The sequence below is a fragment of the Nasonia vitripennis genome, chromosome 3, assembly GCF_009193385.2.
Source record: "Nasonia vitripennis strain AsymCx chromosome 3, Nvit_psr_1.1, whole genome shotgun sequence".
In the NCBI taxonomy this organism is placed as follows: Eukaryota; Metazoa; Arthropoda; class Insecta; order Hymenoptera; family Pteromalidae; genus Nasonia; species Nasonia vitripennis.
Window position 1 is genome coordinate 8,290,174 of NC_045759.1, and position 19,768 is coordinate 8,309,941.

The 19,768-nt window shown below is 38.5% G+C and overlaps 4 protein-coding genes across 24 annotated transcripts in view; 2 read left to right on the forward strand and 2 right to left on the reverse strand.

The window, feature by feature from the left end:
- Positions 1-1,943, forward strand: part of LOC100121455 (pleckstrin homology domain-containing family F member 2) — a 2,713-nt gene extending 770 nt beyond the window's left edge. For both annotated transcript variants that reach the window (XM_001605018.6, XM_032598640.1), the window contains exons 3-8: positions 6-143; positions 223-286; positions 359-484; positions 566-672; positions 743-994; positions 1,073-1,943. In XM_001605018.6, coding sequence (XP_001605068.2) covers positions 6-143; positions 223-286; positions 359-484; positions 566-672; positions 743-994; positions 1,073-1,102 — 717 coding nt within the window. In that variant the 3' untranslated portion in view covers positions 1,103-1,943. The remainder of the gene's footprint in view (positions 1-5; positions 144-222; positions 287-358; positions 485-565; positions 673-742; positions 995-1,072) is intronic.
- LOC100121437 (U4/U6.U5 small nuclear ribonucleoprotein 27 kDa protein) lies at positions 1,868-8,842 on the reverse strand. Of its 2 annotated transcripts, XM_001605000.5 has the most exons (12): positions 8,618-8,705; positions 5,742-5,832; positions 5,563-5,662; positions 5,293-5,488; positions 4,378-5,208; positions 4,010-4,304; positions 3,780-3,936; positions 3,568-3,710; positions 3,288-3,487; positions 2,842-3,214; positions 2,514-2,762; positions 1,868-2,389 (listed from the first exon to the last, which is right to left on the reverse strand). In XM_001605000.5, exons 5-12 carry the CDS (start codon positions 4,468-4,470, stop codon positions 2,061-2,063), a joined length of 1,839 nt encoding a protein of 612 aa, XP_001605050.1. In that variant the 5' UTR covers positions 4,471-5,208; positions 5,293-5,488; positions 5,563-5,662; positions 5,742-5,832; positions 8,618-8,705; the 3' UTR covers positions 1,868-2,060. The 2 variants fall into 2 exon arrangements, with proteins under 2 accessions (XP_001605050.1, XP_001604952.1); XM_001604902.6 differs by lacking the exons at positions 1,868-2,389; positions 2,514-2,762; positions 2,842-3,214; ... (2 more) ...; positions 3,780-3,936; positions 4,010-4,304 and having other exon boundaries at positions 4,774-5,208; positions 5,293-5,468; positions 8,618-8,842.
- Positions 5,859-8,714, forward strand: LOC100121419 (U3 small nucleolar ribonucleoprotein protein MPP10). Its single transcript, XM_001604982.6, has 4 exons — positions 5,859-6,237; positions 6,322-7,744; positions 7,821-7,929; positions 8,013-8,714. Exons 1-4 carry the CDS (start codon positions 6,155-6,157, stop codon positions 8,369-8,371), a joined length of 1,974 nt encoding a protein of 657 aa, XP_001605032.1. The 5' UTR covers positions 5,859-6,154; the 3' UTR covers positions 8,372-8,714.
- Positions 8,525-19,580, reverse strand: LOC100121400 (aryl hydrocarbon receptor nuclear translocator homolog). 19 transcript variants are annotated; one of them, XM_032598635.1, is made up of 13 exons: positions 19,277-19,580; positions 18,909-18,957; positions 14,735-14,815; positions 13,541-13,701; positions 12,193-12,513; positions 11,721-11,924; positions 11,270-11,419; positions 11,042-11,200; positions 10,817-10,967; positions 10,556-10,725; positions 10,260-10,477; positions 10,030-10,177; positions 8,525-9,949 (listed from the first exon to the last, which is right to left on the reverse strand). In XM_032598635.1, the coding sequence occupies exons 1-13, from the start codon at positions 19,314-19,316 to the stop codon at positions 9,744-9,746; spliced, it is 2,058 nt and encodes a 685-aa protein (XP_032454526.1). In that variant the 5' UTR covers positions 19,317-19,580; the 3' UTR covers positions 8,525-9,743. The 19 variants fall into 19 exon arrangements, with proteins under 19 accessions (XP_032454526.1, XP_032454524.1, XP_032454525.1 ...); XM_032598633.1 differs by having other exon boundaries at positions 10,030-10,180; positions 19,277-19,579; XM_032598634.1 differs by having other exon boundaries at positions 10,556-10,737; positions 19,277-19,578.
- Between the last annotated feature and the right edge of the window lie 188 nt (positions 19,581-19,768).

Below are 19,768 nucleotides of genomic sequence, written 5' to 3' on the forward strand. Positions count from 1 at the left end.
TATAGCCTCTTGCAGTTTCGGGCAGGGTCCTGGTTGGCGAAGGTGTTTTGACAAAAATGTGCAGAAAAAAACCCAAAGCGCGACAATTTTTCCTTTTCAATGATATACTGGTCTATGGAAACATAGTGATAAACAAAAAGAAGGTATATTGCTCATTCTTCTGTAGCTAATATTTTGATAACAGGATTATTGAATGACACATGTTATTCTTTTGTATTGTAGTACAATAAGCAGCACATAATTCCATTAGAGCAAGTCAAGCTTGAGTCATTAGCTGATGATGGACGTAAGTTGATAAATACAGCTTCTAAACAATCCATACAATTGATGGTTTAACAATTATTTTGTAAATTTTCAGAATATAGAAATGGGTGGTTAATAAAAACAGTGACCAAGTCATTTGCTGTATATGCTGCAACAGCAACAGAAAAACAGGAATGGATGGCACACATCACAAAGTGTATTGAAGATCTGCTCAGAAAAAGTATGTACAAGACCAAGAATTATAAAAATTTTGTTACTTTATTATATTACACACTTTATGATACATTTATTAACTTTTTAGGTGGCAAGAAGGCTGTGGAAGTTCATGCAGCTGTTTGGGTTCCAGACAATGAAGCAACAATTTGTATGCATTGCAATAAAACACAGTTTACAGTTCTAAACAGAAGGGTAACTATACTTTACGTATGCTGATGTTCACCAGTTTTAAATCAGTGAATACAATTCTATACTCTTCTAGCACCATTGCCGACAATGTGGAGCAGTTGTATGCGGTCCTTGCAGTAACAAAAAGATGGTTTTGCCTGGTCAAGGCAATGGTAAAGCTGTAAGAGTTTGCTTACAATGTTATGATGCAGCTAGTAAGGTAAAATCAACAACCAGACCACTAACAGATGATAACAAGGATCAGCGTAACTCTGCAGATAGTTCTGGTGGCGATAGCTCAGGTGACGATGATGACACTGCCAACAAAGAAGAAAATCATGATGAGGTAAGATTTTTTGTTATATTTTAGTAAATTTTTCGAATCTTGCGTTTATTTTAATAATTATTATATTGATGATTTCAGCCGAAATTTTATTCAAGTCTGGTTCGATGAATTAAGCAATTAAATAAAATAAATTTTAGTAACACGAATGTTGACAATCATCTCAGAACTTGAAAATCTCGAAAGATCTTGAATGTTAATCGGCTGTTACGAAATTTTGTCGATTAATACTTTTTTAATTGTATATGTACAAGAGTTGTTAATTGCAAGTGGCCAGGTTTGTATAGACGTCACTTGCATATGCCGTAAAATTTCGGATATGAAACAAAAAGCAGTAAATTTGTAATAAGTTAAAACTAAGAGGTAAAAAGACAATGCTTCGTACCTAATTTTAAGATTGCCACTTTGTGCCTTTCTAAAGTAGTTGGCTTTATATAATATACATATTGATTCAATACCTACAATTTTCCATTAGCAAAAGCAGAAGTTATTTGTAACCGACGATTTCTGCAATATACATTTATCCAAAGATCAAACGATATTTTGATAGCCAAATTTAAAAGTATTCTTATAAGAATTTTTTATTGTGCAAAGTAAGGCTTTATTTATCTAAGAACCAAGGAAATATACACACTCTGATATGCAACGAAAGACTAAAAAATAACTTGTTGGCCAACGTTTATGTAATTAAAGTAGAACAAGGAAATGGTATATTTTTTGGTTTAATATTAAAGAACATTTTTTATAATCTGAAAGCACGTGTAACTTTTGTACATTTAATGAATACTATTTACTACTATATGTAACTTTTAAATAATACATGCAATACTTTATATGAGTAGAACAATGGTTATTTTTCATTCAAGTACTGCACAATTATATTTTGTTCTGCATGCCACAATCTAATTATGTGTATATAAGTTTTATTTTAATAAATTAAGATTTTTTCTAATTTTGTTTCTTTCTTATTATTTTTTATAAAAAATCTAAAATTACATTTTACTTTATTTAACTGTACAGCTAGATTTATAAAATACTTTATATTTTATTGCAATATATTGAATTCATGTCAAGCAACTGGTTCTTCTCCTAGAGGCTCCCTTGTAGGATCTATTCTTTCTTGTGAATTGGTATCACGTTTTTGTAAAAGTTTTTTATACCTCTCCACTAAATCACCTATTGAACGCCTCTTATTACTTCTTTGTGACACGTTTTCACTTTCTTCCAGTTTCGCCGGTTCAATAGTAGAATTCATATTTGGGTTCATTAAAAGAGGTCCTTGTGAAAATTCTTGACTTGAGTTGCAAGAATCCATCAAAGAAATGCAATGCTGTTTCGACATCAATGGTAGCATAGAGTTTCCTGTACTTGACATCATCATCATTACACTTCTATTAACTATATAAAAAAAAAAAAATATATATATATATATATATATATATATATATATATATATATATATATAATGCATTATTTATTTATTTAGCAAATTAATGAAGTTTTTTAATAACAATTTATTCACCTCTGTTATCATTTGGTTTGCGTGTTGAAAATATTCGTGAATATTTGTCTACATTTTTAAAATTAGATCTTTGAAGTTTTGATGGTGTATTAAACCTTTGTTGTGTCATGGAAAATTTATCACTACTTGTTTCATGCAGTGTAGAATCATCAAAATTGATTCTTTGCACAGGCATGGGTTTCTTTTTCAAAGCATATGCACTTTTTTCATTATTAAATGCATGTCTTGAAAACAGTTGTTTATGTGCACCTAAAACAAAAATTAGAAATTGAAAAAAGAACATTATAATAAGCCATGCCTATAATTTATCAAACATTTAATTTTTTACCTTCTACAGGAGTTAACTGTAAATAAGTTTGATAATTGTTACGCTCTCCTTCATAGCTGTTTATTTGAATTGATGGAGAGGGCATAAAAAGAACTTTATCAAACTCAGGTATGTTTGAAACAGAATTTTGTAATGCACTTGAGTCATCCTTTTTAAGTTCATTTGAAGTAAAATTGACAATTTCCTCATGGAGCGTTTGAAAATGATTAACAGCTGTTTTTAAATCTTTGTTGCTCATTTGAAGCTGTACATTACATTTTGAAAATTCACTCTTCTTTACGTTTATGGCATACTTTTGTAGTAATAAATGGAAGACAGAAAATAAATTTTGCAAACTCAAACTATCCTTGTGATACAAATCATAGAGAAGTACCTAAAGAGGTTGAGTAATATATATTATCTGTGTCAAATAAATTAGTTGATATTTATTTCAAGAATAAAAGTACCTGCTTCTCTGGTGGTATTAATTTATAAATTGGATCTGCATTGATTTTATCAAAGTTTGATGAATTCAATGTCAATGAATTGCCTGCTAAGTTGAGCACAATATTACTGATATAATTTATGAGATTGTCTATATCTTTCAAAGTTTGGTAATCATTTTGCAATACATTTGCTATATTGTCATTCAAGTAACCAGACCACACTGAAATTACACCATACATAAGTTTGCAATTAATCAAGTAAAGAATCATTGATTTAAAGTTTTCAAAAAATACAACTTACTGCTCATTATTTCATTATCTTCAGGGTTTAATAATTTTTTCTTTGCTAGATCATTAACAGGAGCATCAACGATAACTTGCTTCACTTCTTCTTTTAACTTCAAAATTATTGCTTTCAATTCATTTTGTTCTTGACATTTTTTTCTACAAAATAAATTACAAAATAAATATATACAATCATGGAAAAACTTCTATAAAAAATAGACTTCATACTTTTGATAATTCTTTTCTGCAACTTCTACATCTTCCCTTTCTTTGCTTATGTGAGATACGGTCTCATGATGGTCTGCTGCAACTTTCTCCAAAAATGATTTAGTCAACTCCACGCATGGGCCAGCCTTTGGTGCAGTTGTTAAAGGAGAATTATATTCTAGAAAAAGGTTTGAAATAATAAAACTTTTACATTAGCATAGATACAAGTGTTTGGTATTTTCTTTACACACCTTGTTGTAAATATGTGCGAAGAACAACCAGAGAAAATTTCCACATTATCAATAAAAATTTGGATCCTCTTGCAAGCAACAAGTGAGAAGCAAATATTGGTGGAAAATTCAGATCAGAGTTCTCATTAGCGATAGCCATCAGACATTCCCTCACATCATTACGAAATTTGTTTTCTGTTTGTTTACAAATTACTGGCCAATGAACTTTATTTTTCACATTTTCTTTGTAGTGCACACTCAACAGGTAAAAAGATACTTGAATGAAACCTGTAGTATTGGGTTTATCGAACATACCCTAGAAATTAAAAATCGTGTAGTGTATAAAAAATTGAGTAAACAAATAAACTGAATTCAACAAGGATGCATACCTCCTTGAAATGTTTTTTGAATTCATCATTAGGCTCAACGAATTTCGTAAGCAAGAGTACATTTTTGTGAAATTCAGCTGATACTCTGTGCATTTTGTAATTATATTTATAATTGCTAAAAGACGCAGTATTAACACATTTTTGTTCTATTTATTTATTTATTCATTCCACGATATTTAAACGTCAGTAAAATTTGAATGACAGTTGCAAATAACCTGTAAAACCGTCCATGTATACCGCCAAAACGTCAAGCGCAGTACTTATATATATATATATATATATATATATATATAAAAGGGCGTCGCATATATACATGAGGATCAGCCTTATCTTGTGATGTATATAGGCGCATACAACAAAATATGGTTGAAATAGTTGGACAACACAGTTATTATGTATGTACAAAACGTTTAATTTTTATTGTTATTTTTAAAATTTATGAAGTACAATGTAGACAGAAAGATACATCATGTACACACTGAATGAAAAAAATCGATTTACTTTTAAGTTCATATGTTTGAAGTAATATTTAATAAAGCAAATAATTTATATCACTTTAATAAAAAAAACTTTTTTCATTACACTAGAATATTATTCCTTAGTAATACAAATAAAATAAGTTTCATTAAAAATATTAAGCTACAAAGTCAAGGGGTCTGTTAAATCCACCTTTTCTGTTCATGTACTGCCTATACTTTCGTTTTAAAATTACATGAACAGCTCCTGCGTCATTTCCTTCAACTTTCTTTCCTTTTGTAGTATCAAAACCACAGAATCCCATGATCCTCATCATCTGTTGCTCTTCAGGAGTTTTACCTTGCAAATCAGCCTCTGCAAGAAAAATAGAGAATTAACATACGGTTTATCATGATTTGCATAATCTGAAATAGTAAAGATAAAGTTTTAAAAACAAACCTGATACAGCTGGTCTCTCTGTGTGTTTGATTTTGGGTCTAATAGGCCTTTCCCTGTCTCGAGATCTAGATCTGCTGTAAGATCTTCTGTGCCTATCGCGCTCTCTATCATGTTCTCTGTGTCTGTCAATATCCCTATCGCGGTCTCTTGATTTTACTCTGTCTCGATCAACGGATCTATAAAAGCAAATAGAAATCTAAATATTTTTCTATTTTATAAGTGTTATACCAATGGCGTATAAGAAACGTTTTGAAGATGATTTTGACTAACCTTCGTCGACGTTCTCTGGATCTTCTTCTCCGACGATCTCGATCACGTTCTCGGGATCGGTCGCGTCGTCTCGGAGACGGGCTTCTACTACGTCCCATAACTGTTGATGAAATCGATAAATAAAAACAAGGGCTTATTTAATTGTACTTAACCTTTAGGTATTATCTTTGTTTACGTACTCGCTGATGGAACGGGACGGGACGGGAGTAGAACATATAGAACTACTGACAAGAGAGCTGTGGTTTGGCCAAGTTTTCTCTACAGAGGTCGCTGCACAGAAAATAGGTATGTTCGCCTTACTAGATAATCGAAAATAAGATACAAAATCATCTTTCAGTCCGGAATTGTTATAGTAGTATGTTGAGGCTAGATAAAAGATAGTGATCTGTGTAGACCATCTGCGAAAGTATGTTTTCACGTGAACGTTCCTAAATTTAAACAGCAACACATGCTGCATGCTGCTGTATAACCTAAATGTGCGGTGTGTTTTTTTATGTACAAAATAGAAAATATTGCTGTAAATTCGCAAAGTGAGATGTTAATTTATTAGTGTTGAATTCTTTGATTATTTACATATTTTTGGTGTTCAATTATGACGAACAATGATTTTCATACGTTGGATAAAATTCAACAAACTATTAAGGATTGCACAAAGAAGCCTGAAGTTTATTTGAGGTATTGTAGATATTTAAATAAGCTCTTTTGTAATTTATTTATTGTTTTCGTTGATAATTTTACGATTCATTACTTTTATTACAGTGTTCAGGAACAGATATCTCAAAAAGTTAAAAATGCTACGAAAGATTTATATGACTTGGCTTTTAGAAGAAAGTCTGCCAAAAATTTAAAATCAGAAGCACTTCCAGAGCTTATTGTTAAAGGCTTTGATGTAGAACAAATTTGGCAGCAGCTTGAACTTGAAAACAATGAAGAATTTGGACGACTAAGTTTAGGAAAAATTTCCAAAACATTAGCAAGTAAAAAATCTTGGGTTTTACCACTGAAAGTTCATCAGGAACAGGATGTTGATCAAAAGGAATCAGAAGCATCTGAAGCTGAAAGTGAGCAAGCAGATGAAGTTTTATCAGAGAAGTCAGACAATTCTTCAAATAAGGATGATAAAACCAAGCCAAAGACTGTAAAAAGTAAAAAAAGAAGACGAACTACAGAAGTTGATGACAAATTTTTCAAATTGGATGAGTTAGATGAATATTTACAAAAAGAGGATAAAAGAGAAATGAGTGAAAAGAAGAAGAATGATGACAGCTCAGATGAAGATAATGAATCAATTGATTTATTCAAGAATTTCTCTGAATCTGATAATGACGATGAAGAGGAAGATCTAGGAGAAGATGAAATCAAAAATGGAAAGTCTGTTAAATATGCAGACTTTTTTGACATCCCTGTAAGTGACGATGAGGAGGAGCACAGTAATAACAAACAGAATGATGATGATGATGATGATTATCATGCAATGGATGATGATGGTTATGACGACGATGAAAGGTTCAACGATGGAGAAAGTGAAGGTGAAGAAAGAAAAAGAATTCAAAAAGGGCTTCAGAAGGAGAAAAAGCAAGTTAAATTTAATCTTTTGGAAAATTCAGATGATTCTGATTCAGCAGACAATTCAAAAAATAAAGATGACAGTAATGAAGACAGCTCTAAAACTAAATCAAGCTTAGAAGTAAGGCAAGAAAGATTGAAAGAAAGAATAAAAAAATTAGAAGAAGAAGCAATTTCTGAAAAACCATGGCAATTGAAGGGAGAAGCAAGTGCCTTGAACAGACCACAAAATTCACTTCTTGAAGAGTTTGTAGAATTTGATAGTGTATCAAGACCAGCACCTATTATGACAGAACAGACAACTATGAAATTAGAAGACATCATCAGGAAGAGAATCCAAGATAAAGCTTGGGATGATGTTGAAAAGAAATTCAAACCAGTTGAAACTCCTATGGAATATAAAAAGAAATTGATAATGAATCAAGAAAAGAGCAAAGAGAGTCTAGCACAGATTTATGAAAATGAGTATATAAAGCAGAGAGAGGCTTTGACCGCAGAGGATAAAGACGAGCAAGACAAAGAAGAACCTTCAGAGCACATTGAAATAAGAGAAAAAATGCACTCTCTATTTAGGAAACTTGATGCACTATCCAATTTCCATTACACTCCTAAACCAGTAAGATATTTTATAAATTTTCCAAACAAGCTAACGTTCCGCGCTTCTATGTTAATGTTATTTTTAATTTTCATAGGCAAAACCAGAAATCAAAATTGTCAGCAATGTACCAGCTATTAACATGGAAGAAGTGGCTCCAGTTGCTACAAGCGATGCAACGTTATTGGCGCCAGAGGAAATCAAATGTAAGCCTATTAAAATACATATTATTATAACCTTCTTGTGATAAATTGGGTGTCCCAATACTAATACGATATTTCTTAATTAGCTAAACACAAAGGTGAACTGATTGGCAAATCAGAAAGAACCAAAACAGACATGAAACGTGCTAGGCGGAAAAAGAAGCTCAATCAACACGCGCGCGCTGTAAATGAAAGCAAGACATTAGTAAGCAACGTTAAGCAAAAGAAATCATTAAAGAACACAGTGGCGTTAGGAAAATTAAAGGCGCGAAACGTCATTGTGGATGAAGAATCTACTAAGAAGGATGGAAGATCTATGAAATCGTCGACAGCATTCTTCGCTCAATTACAAGATCAAGTTGAAAGTAGTATTAAAGCAAAGACGAGTACAAACGTTTCTAAAAAAAATAAAAATACAATATCTGCTGTTAAGTTAAAGTTATAATTTTTATATAATTTAATAAAGTAAATTTTTTTACAAACAATTGTAAAATTTGAATGGCTTGATTGTATCATATTTGTAAGTATACAATTCTCACTTTCTACTGCTTTCAATGTTTTTTTTTGTGTAAATATAAATAAATTGAAGTACAACTGATGTTAGATGGAAAGTTTATATTCTTCTTGAATAATATACACATACTAATACAAAGACCATTGTCTCAAGTATATGTATAAAATGCAGACTCACTTTTAAAATAATACTTGAGCAAAGCTCACAATTTTTCACACTATACAAAATTTGTAAAATACTTGTTCAATTGATGAATAAATTCGTGTAATAATAATGCCAATACAATTTTCTTTCACAACACAATAGCGTTAACAAATTCAATCGTTTCTTGGCTTCAATTTGTAAACACTCGCTACGAACGTAGCAGTAAAATCATAAAAATGCAGTTCATACTACTAGTCAATGATGACTCAACTAATGAGTCACTATTTGTTGATAACTAACTTGCCTTACATAGACCAAAATTTGGTCAATTTTTTAAAACTATTGCTATTTATTTTAAAATAAAAAACGCATTCAGTATTGTGCATTTTCACAGTTTGGTGCATTAAAAGAGAGAGAGAGAGAGAGAGAGAGAGAGAGAGAGAGAGAGAGAGAGAGAACAAATTTTATACATTCTCGTGTGAAAATAATCTCCTTATCGAGACCATGACGATTGCACTGTTTATAATTACAAATACCTAAATTAATATAATTGAGCTAGTTATCCTAATATTATTTTGTTTCATAAATGAATATTAATTCAAGAATGTAAAAAATCCTTTGTTATAATATATCCCACTTGTTTTTCTTGGTACATGCATCAAGCAATGATCATTTATGACTTTATTTTGGTTTGTTAGTGCCATGGTGCATAATAATTCCTTACTTAAAATACTTTACATTAATAAGTAGCAATAACAAGAAATTCTTGAATATTTGTCATTTATAAAACACGATGAGCAGTGCTTTGAAATTAAAAATCCTCGAGATATTCTTTTTTGTCACTTCATGTCAATTAAGTCGTCTAAAGTAACCACTTTAGTTAATATAAATGAATGTTATCATGAAGTTGTCGTTGCTTCCGCTAAAATAAGTTCCCTCAAATTACAAGACTATCGCAAATTTTTTCATTTTCCATCCTCTTACTGGTTTCTACTTTTAAAATCAGTATAAATATTTTTCTTGACACTGAAATGAAAAAACTGTAGTCGATGCATTTTGTTTTCGTCTTGAATAAAAAAGTCATACGTCTTGACTGAAACAACTCAGACGTACAACTTGAACTCTTTGAATCTCGTGTGCGTAAACGAGTGCGTTTAGCTCATTCAAAACTTGCATTGAACATGCTTAACTCTTGATCTTGGAACATTTGTAACATATCAGACAGTTCTTGTGTTTGGGGACCAGGTGCACCAGTTGCAGCTGGATGTGGAGCTTGCGGCTGTCCCGCAACTTGTGCATTCGGCTGACCGCCAGCATCTTGTGGCGGACCTTGATGTTGCTGCTGTCCTTGCCAGCTCCACATTCCTGGAGAAATCATCAAGTATTAAAATCACGGAACGAAATTTTTAGAGAGATCGCAGAAAAACTACATCACACAAAATTACCTGTATTATTATTAGGCACTGTTGTAACTGCATGGTACTGGGCAGCTGGTGTTCTGGCTCCACTACTTAATTGTGTATATGTTGGTCCACTTGGAGATCTTGATGGACTCGACTGACTGTATTGATAGCCCTCACAAGACACCGGCTGCTGCTGAATAATATAAATTATCAAATCATTTTATCATGTATATCCATCAACTGAAAAATGGAGTGCTTACTTCGACACATACCTGCCGGCCTATGGTTGACCAATTGCCAGTCGCTTGTTGCACAGCTGGTGTTGGTGACGTGTTCGCCGCAGGTTTTTGAATTCTATTTAGGACCGACGAAGATGTATTTTGTTGACCAGGCGAGCCGTAGGCTATAGGCGACTGAGTCGTTTCATAGCCCTGGTACACGTTTTGCGTACTCGACGGTCTGGCTTGTTGCGGTGGTGGCGCTGGTGGTCCTGCAAAAAAAAGGATCACAGTTCAGTAAATCCATCAGTCGTTATGGTCTTTCATCGAGAAAACGAAGAAAAACTCGCCTGTGCCCGGCATACCAGGCGCGTGTTGCATCATGTGATGAGCTGTGGCAGCGGGATACATGGGGTTGCGTGCTGGATGTCTGTCCAAAGAGTAGTCCAGTCCAGGCTGGCCGTACGCTGAGACGACCTCGTTCTCCGGTTGGACTTGTTCGCCAGCACCACCGGTACCACTGTGTAACGATCTGAGCAATAAATAAGAGCGTAAAAACAATACACACGGGTCTACGAGATAGCAGTTTAGACGGATAGCCGTTCACTCACTTATTGGTAGTATTCGTGCAGACGATATATTCAACCTCATCCGTGTAGGGGTTGAGGAAGGAAAATGCGGAAGTTCTGAGCCATACCCAGTCACGGTTCTTAGCTCTAAATCTATACATTACAGATAGTACTTGGCCTTTAAGTTTTAGGACTGAAAAATGAAATGACAAAAGTTAGTTGGACGGTTTATTTAGACAAAGATTGCAGTAGTCGATGAATATTTACCTTGCTCAAAGCTTTCACGCATATGAGTGTGGTCCTCGGGATGGAAGAACTCGTAGCAAGGATGACCGAGCAGTTCAGACGGCGTATAGCCTAAAATTGCTCCTACCCTTTGATCCACGAAAGTAAATTTACCTTCCACGGAATGGCGCGAAATGAATTCTACAAAATTATAGAACGATTACACACAAGCGTAAGCAAAATCAAAGAAAAAGTTTTTTATGAAATTACCATTGTTGCTACTGGATCCAGCCAAGTCGTTGGTATTGGGCGTGCTAGTGACTTGCAGTCGTCCAATCGCAACGAGGCAATAGTGGATTGAGACATCGTCGCCGACGCCGTCATTGGATGGAACTCCACCGCGATCAGCCATGCCCACACCTGTGGGTATACACGGGGGAACAAAATCACCTAAGCACCACGAAAGGCATGATCGGTCAGTATGGATATAGGATATTATCGATCGTCACTAGAAAATTGCTTGAAATATACTTTACAAGTACAGCAGACGCTTTTGCGTGCAATAACGTCTACGCTGTGCGGATGTTTTATTTCGTCCCGCGCACTAGGCAGCGAGCGACGAGTACGTATATTCAAGCACAGTTTAATAACATGATAAATATAAAGACCAATGAGTCGATTATATACAATATCGATAGCTGGATGGAAAGGAAATACTAACCGGTGGGTGGCCAATTTTTAATGTAACCAGTGCAGTGCACGACAGCGTAGCTTTGTCCATCCCTCGCTGGTGGTCCCAAGGAGTTCCTCTGCTTCATGCGTTGCAGACCGTGAGCAGCAGCCATGTCGCCGCTCGTTTGAAGACTACCGACCTTCATGCGGCAGATGAAACCTCGTCTCGAGCCCGTGCACAGGCGAACCGAAGCTAAGGAGCAAAAATTATTATTACTACAACATTACACATAGAAATCGGTAGAGCACGTCTTATGTAACGAAATAAAGACGTCAATCATGTGCATAGCCACTACGCGTCGTATAATTTTCGATAACTCAATTGTCTTTGCAAAGTACCGTTGCACAACACAGCAAACTTATCCCCGCAATTTTTGCATAATATAAATAAAAGATTCTTGAATAATGCTTGTTTGCGTGAATCGTCACGTAAAGATAAAGAGAAAAGCGTTGAAACTAACATTGATGGCCCTCCTTCTTGACGGTGCCGGTCTTGAGATCGAGGACGCGACCAGCATGCTGTGGCTCAGCGGTGCTCAGCTGCTCCCTGACCTTGTCCGCGTCGTCCGGATGGACCTGGTTGTAGAGACTGGTTCCATACCAATCGCTCTGGGAGTAGTTGAGGACAGGTGCTACCGAGTCCGAGACGTAGATGATGCGACCGGTATCGCAGCTCACGACGAACAGGAAACCGTCGGCAGCCTCCAGGATAAGGTGCTTCAGTTCCTGGTCCGTCAGGAAGGACGGTTTGTACGTGCCGTCTGTGCTTGTGTTGCCGGTGCCTGCGTTAGAAATGAAAATGTGTTAAAATTCATCGATATTTACGATAGTCATTCGATTGTTTGTTTAGATTTACTCTCAAGTTTCTGCTAACTTTCCCAGTTGAGTTTGTTTGATTAATGGCCGGCTTTGAACTATTAATATCAACCCAACTATAATCGTTCTAAAAACGCATACACGGAGAAAACCAAATTAATAAAGTTTTCACCAACACTCTAAAATAACGACGCATCAAAGTTTCTCAATTACCGCAGCAGAAGACAGTCTCCATCCAGTAATAGCTTTTTAATATATAGAGAGAGGCACATCAGTCAGCGCTCCGAAATCGAACCTCGAAACTTCGGGTCCCGCTAACGAGCTTATTACAATATATTCTAGACTCGCGTACGCCGATAAATCATAAAAATCAGCGCGACTTTAAAGCAGAAAGAATACTTGTACAAGTGTATGTTATATACAGAAAGTGAAAGCAAAAGCGCGGGATATATAAAACCAAAAAAAAAAAAAAAGAAGAAAAAGAGAGAAGACATAGAGAGAACAGAAAGAACCAAGAGGGGTAAGTATCGCTCTACAAGATCGGAATCGCCAAGTAACCCAAGAATCGCACGGGGGTGGGAGTCTCTCTCTCTCTCTCTCTCTCTCTCTCTCTCTCTCTCTCTCTGAAGATACTATCTCGCTTGCGCGAGAAATTCCGGGAAGGCCGGCGGTGCTAATCTCGTGTTTTCATCGCGTTTGACCAAACACACACGCGCAACTGAGAGCGCTGCAGAGATTGACTCGTAAAATCGCTGTCCCCGCGCGCGCTCAGCCTGGCAGGCAGGTAGCAAAGGCAGGAATTAAAAAGAAGAAAAGTCGGCAATTCGTATTCAGCCGACGTAAGCAAGACCAAGCCGGCTATAAACAATCTTGGAGCCCTTCACCGGAAGCGGCTTCGTATTCCAGCGTCGTCTTTCCATTTCCGAACTCTCGTCGTCTGCTGTCTAAGCTCTAAAGTAAAGTCTCTGTGTAGTTAGAGGTACAGATATTCACCTCGGAGGGCCTTCATGTGAGCGACGGCCATTCGCAGGATGGTGAGCTTGTCGGGCTTGCGGGCAAGGGCCGAGCAGGTCGGCACCATGTCCGAGAGCTCGGTTATGTAGGCCGTCATCTTGTTCCTCCGCCGCCGCTCGATCTCGCAGTGGTTCTCCCGGCTGTGAAAAAAATGAAGCAACAAATCAGTACCTTATGTATGTACTGTATATACTCGACAGCTATATATATATATATATATATATATATATATATATATATATATTCGCCGACCGCGCGCGTTGTTTTGTCCGGGAGAAAGAGAGAGAGAGAGAGAGAGAGAGAGAGAGAGAGAGAGCGCGCAGGGGTCAGAGGTCGCGCCGACCGTTGCATCCGCGACCTCTCTCTCTCTCTTTATGTATATGAATTCTAAAGAGCGATCGCGGCGCCTTTTTTCCGCGAAGGGCCGCCGATAGTAAGAAGAAGAAGAAGAAGAAGCAGAAGCAGAAGCAGTCCCGTTACACGTGAAAATAAGCAGCCCTTCGTCGGCTGCGTGCACAAGTGTGTGTAGGAGACGGCGAGGAAAAGAAGAGGCGCAGAAGAATAAAAAAATATCCCGCGCGCGCGAGCAGCATCATCACGCGGAAAAGCTCAATTAGGCTGAGGGTCGCGAGGTATAGGGTAAGAGAGATAGAGAAAGAGAGTGGACGACTCGTCTGCGCGGACCGTTCCCACGCTGGGATGTACAACGTAGCCCCGCACACAGGTGAGTATGTTGCAGTGTATGTGTGTGCAGTGGGGGTGTATATACCGGTGAAGAGGCGCACATGGCGGCGAATCACGATCGCGAAACGCGTCAACGACCCAGAGTCCTTCGCGAAATCTTGCGCGCTCGAGGCAAGAGAACTGCGGCTCTGCGCGCTCTGAGCTCTCTGTGTATGTATGCATATATATATATGCAGTGTTTCTCTGCGCTCTGTGTGTGTGTGTGTGTGTGTGTGTGTGTACGTGTACATGACAATTTTCTCGCGGCCGGTGCTACTGCTGACACGCTTTTCCGCGTTATGCGCGAGTTGTATGTGTATAGGTATAAGTATAGTGGGCTTATTGCGACACGAACGAGAGAGCTATGTCGACGCCGTGGTGGTGTTTATGTGCGACACGCCGGCGACGAGCTGTGTGATTATAATATTATATTAGTAGTATTTTTTTTACCTGGCAAATCGCTCCTTGTCCTGCATGTTGTCGTCGTCCATTCTTCTGTACTTGCCCGAACTCGGGTCGTCCTCATCTGACCTGTTGGCGAAATATTGGTCGTTAGTTTATTTTGGAACTGCTTTTTTAATTATAATAATTTTCATACGAGCAAGGGTATTTTTTATATTTGGACGTATACGTCCTCTGTGCCCTTGGGGCATATGAATCGCTCCGATAAAATTAAAAACGAAGAAAATCAGTTTTTCTTCTGCATGACAATGTATATTTAACGAAGCGCTTAAATCCGTCTTTTTTGTGTATGCACATCTTTTGTAAATATGCAACATTCAGCGCGATATGATAGGCGAAAGAATGCGCTCATTGATTAATTAAGCACCTGCGGTGCGTATCAAAGAAAGTCGAGATTGTGTTTCGATGGATTTCAGACAAAAAATTTTTTCCAGAAACATGTATTATATTGTATAAAGTCAAGTTCTGGCTGGGAGTAAAAATAGAAAAAATTTTTACTTTATCAAGAGCGGAGAAGTCGTTAAAACATGTAAAATATAAAAACTTTGGCAATAAAAAAACAGCGACGAGTGATAAACAAAGTTGCGATAATGCAGAATAGTATATAGATTTGTATTTTTTGCTGAACCGATTTTTCGAATCGTTGATTGAATAAAAAATTGTTTCTTAGGGACAAAATTAAATAGGTACAAGGAAATTTTTTTTGTTCATTGATTACAACGTTTTATATTCTTCACCAATGCGATTCTCAGTCAAAAATCAAAATCATCTCCCCAGTACACCCCAACGAACCATCCACCAAATCGACTACTCGAAAACGCAAAGCATCAGCCAAAAAAGAGCGAAAATAATTCACTATCGCTCGTACACGACATAGCTATCGCAAAGTGCATACGCGACAGTCAGCACGTGGTCGCATTTATAAAAGATCGAGACGCTCCAGCTCTCTTTATACATATAGTATACCAGCTCAGCATCAAATCTTCCTACATCATCATAATAACATCGTGTTTTCCGTCCTCTGCGAAATCCGTGCGCCGGCGCACGTATACACGCCGATCTCGTTAATACAAGAAATCGACTTTCCTCTCTATCTCGTTATAATACAATTAGATACACCGGGCGAAGCATGAAGTTCACCGAAACGAACGATTCGCGCTTATAAAGTTATAAGAGCTTTAATTAGTTTCTTATACGTCAAAGTTATACACAGCCGCTCATTTACTCACACACGCACACACACACGAGCGAAAATCGTTGAGATTTCATCAGCCTTTCATCAAATCCAGCCCGATTTTCCCTCGACACTCGTAGAGCTTCCTATTTATTTACATTTATCTTTACACGCGCTTCTCGGAACAACGGCGGGCGTCAATCCGGATCGTTTTTATGCGGATTCACCCACTCGATATCGCACGCAAGAGAGAGAGAGAGAGAGAGAGAGAGAAAGAAATTCCACAGCATTTGAAATCTCGCCGGTGCGCGCGCGCGAAGATCAAAGCCCTTTTCGAATTTTTCGAACGCGACGGCTCACGCAACGGGGATTACGCAATCACGCGCTGATGATGATGCCGATGATGCGCATAGAGCCCCGGCGTAATCTCCGCGAATTTGCAAACAACCTCAAATCTCCGCTACGTGCTGAACTCGCGGCGCGCGAGAGCTAGAGAGAAAGAGCGCGTATAAGTACGCGCGTGCGTGCGGCCCGCGAGTTCCCGCGCAAACAGTTCCGCGTGCTATTACCGCTCTCGCGGATTTTCAAATTTTTCGCGCCACCGCTGCTGCGTATATTTTATGCCGTTCGTTCGCGAGCTTTATATATCGGCGATATGGTAATCAGCGCAATCGCCGATCGCTTCCGAAACGACTCGATTCCGCTTAGCGCGGCCGAAAAAGTAGCGCGCTCGAGTATGTGTATGTGTGCATCAACAGAATGTTTTGCCAAGAAGATGTGCCCGATCGACACGTGCGGCGAGGATCGGCGCAAAACATCCGGCAAATATCGCGTCAGCGCCGCGCGTTTTTCTTTTTCCGCTTTTAACGACCGCTGCCGATCATGACGCGTGGCATTGCACACACAGGTGGAAGACGACGTACTGGCACACGGCGCGTGTGTACATACAGTGAGAGAGTGAGAGAGAGAGAGAGAGAGAGAGAGAGAGAGAGAGAGAGAGAGAGAGAGAGAGACGGATATTCGCCGCATTTACCTACGTCTCTTGGACTGAGCTTGAAGATCGGCGTTGGGCGGCAGAGGCGGAGGTGGTGGCAGCTGGTAGAGGTGATGCTGGGGCGACAGGTCAGCCGGATAGAGCAGGTGAGGAGCGGTTCCGGCTGCAGGGGGTGGACCCCCCAGCTGGTATGGCTCGGCTGCTGTCGCGTAATCGGCGTAGGGGCCCGCGCCGTCCCCTGCAGCGCTCCCGCTGCTGCTACCTGCCCCGAACATCCTTCCGAGATGCTACGCCGGCCGCGTTGGGCTATCTTAGCTTCTTTCTTCGGCTCAACATTTACACTCACACTCGTATGTACGTAAATCGTACCGCTGCGCGACCGCGACCGCGACCAGTCAGCACCCACACTCGCCACTGACTGATTCTCTCTTTCCACCATGGGAGCTACATTATGTGCCCGAAGCTTGTGCTCTCTCTTTCTCTCTCTCTCTCTCTCTCTCTCTCTCGCTCGCTCTCTCGCTCTCCTCGGCTTCTCCCACTATACTACCTACTGCTTACACTACTACCGCCAGCGCAGCTGAATACTCTCTGCTGCTGCTGCTGCTGCTGCTGCTGATGCACTGCATTGCACTGCACCCGCTGGATGGACGCGAGACGGACACGTATTTGTGTATAGGTGTGGATCTTGTAGGACTGACGGAGATGATTTTACTTTGACCAACTTTTTGCTGTGATTTCTACTAAAATGACCGTTTGATTGTTTATTCTCGCTCGAATTATTAGCAATGTCAAGAATAATTGTCGCATTACGGTATATTTGTCAATTTTGGTTGTGTGAAAATTGACCGTAATAAAAGGGATAAGCAGTAGGAGGTCTTCAACGATTCTCCGATACGCCGGAAGTAGTCTCCAGATTTCACTCGAGCCAAGGGAAAAACTTTGAAGCGTGTAGTTTTCGCACTATTTCGGTGAAACTGGCTGAAACTCGAGGCTGATCGACCCTAGCGTAGGAAAACCCTCTGCTGTCAATCTCCTTACTCATCTCTGGTACTATATCTAGACCTTTATACCTGTACCTGTTTTTACCTCGATTTATAACGAGAACAAAATGAGCGAGTGACTTTCTATCGTGTTTTTTTTTTTTTTTTTGGCAAATGCTGGAGAGTTCATTGAGGTGCACTGATTTTTTAAATTTGTAGATAGTTGCATTGAGATAGTTACGCTGATTACGGGACTTGTGAATCACCTATCTTATTTATTCAAGTGATACTTGCCATCACGAGTGATTGAAGAATATTTGCTTTTTATACTGTTCACTGCAAGTGCAAAGAATAGTCTACTGATTTCTGTTTCCTATTTGAAATAATTTACAGATCTGTATCTAATCGCTGCTGTATATCAATTTATATCATTGAAACAATTACATGTAACGTGTGCGATTAGACATTTATCGCAAATTATTAACTTCCATTGACTTCAATTACGCGTGTCAAGCATCCATGATTATTGCATTTTTATGACTCATTGTCAATCATGTATAATCAAAATCCAGGATCTTATCTGTCATTATTATTGTAACACAGTTAACGTATATGAATTCCAACAGTTTTTATTAAAGATCCTTGATTACCATGATAAAGCAATTGACACTTGCTAATACTTTAATTAAGCAAATCCAAATCTATTTAACTCGATGCTCTTGAATTATTCTCACAATTCTACGCAATCGATAGAATAATCCATAGATGTAAGAACATCAAGCCATCGAGGATGCCTTCACTTGACACGAGTTTAAAACACAAAGAAACCTTGGCAGTTGACCTCGCATCGAAATAAACTTGCCACTTTCATTGAAATACCACTGCATTCCAACAGAGTAAAAGTACTTGACCGTCTGCAGTATCGCAAATATTTGACAAACAAATGCTCATTGTTTATACTCTCACCGAAGCAAATAGTCAATAAAATGAATAAGCAACATTATGAAAACTCACCCAATACTTTCGGTGTTCCGATTCTGCGACAGTTTACTCGCGTTGCTACCTGCAAGAAGAATATTTTTATTCAACAAACAGCCTCTCGAAGTAATGCATAGTCAAGAGATCCTAGAAAGTAGGCATAGCTCCGAAAGCTTTATCCTCGCGACACATCTTTCGCAACGAATCTTGAGCAACGCGTATATAAAGCAAGAAGGAAAGTAAAGCAAGTGCCCCGAACGATAAACAAACGTGCGAAATCCAGAAAGCGAGCTCCAAGTTTTCATTGAAGCCGCCGACGGATATATGTATATACATAAGTGTGTGTTTCGCGTCTGCATCAGCAGCAGCAGCAACACCGATGTGTGCGTGAGAGAAGAGTATACCTGGCATAGAATGGGCGATCGCAGACATTTGGATGAACATTCAGCTCGAGTATTGTGAAATGCAGCTTCTAAACTTGCCTCGATAACGGATTAATTGCTCAGCGACGTTTTATCCTCGACTCGCGCGTCTCGAAGCACTCTCTATCTCGCGGGGATGACTGTTTTCACGCACTACTCCACCAGAATCGCCATTTTGAAGTTTTATTTCTGTCTTTTATTTTTCTTTCTCTGATGTAGAGAGAGACTCTGTGCTGCGCGCTCAGTGCTGTGCTGTGCCCCCCCCCCCTGTACAGACGGAGACTCGCCCTCTCTCTCTCTCTCTCTCTCGCTCTCTCCTTATTGCGCTCGATCGTCACTCCCAAGTCCCATTCCTACGTTACCGACTGAGGGCGCGAGTAGCGGGTGTTGTGTGTTGCGACAAGCTGATGCTTCGCGGCGCTGTTCGTGCTAGCGCTAGAATTCGAATGACTAGAGTCGGGAAACACTCGATAT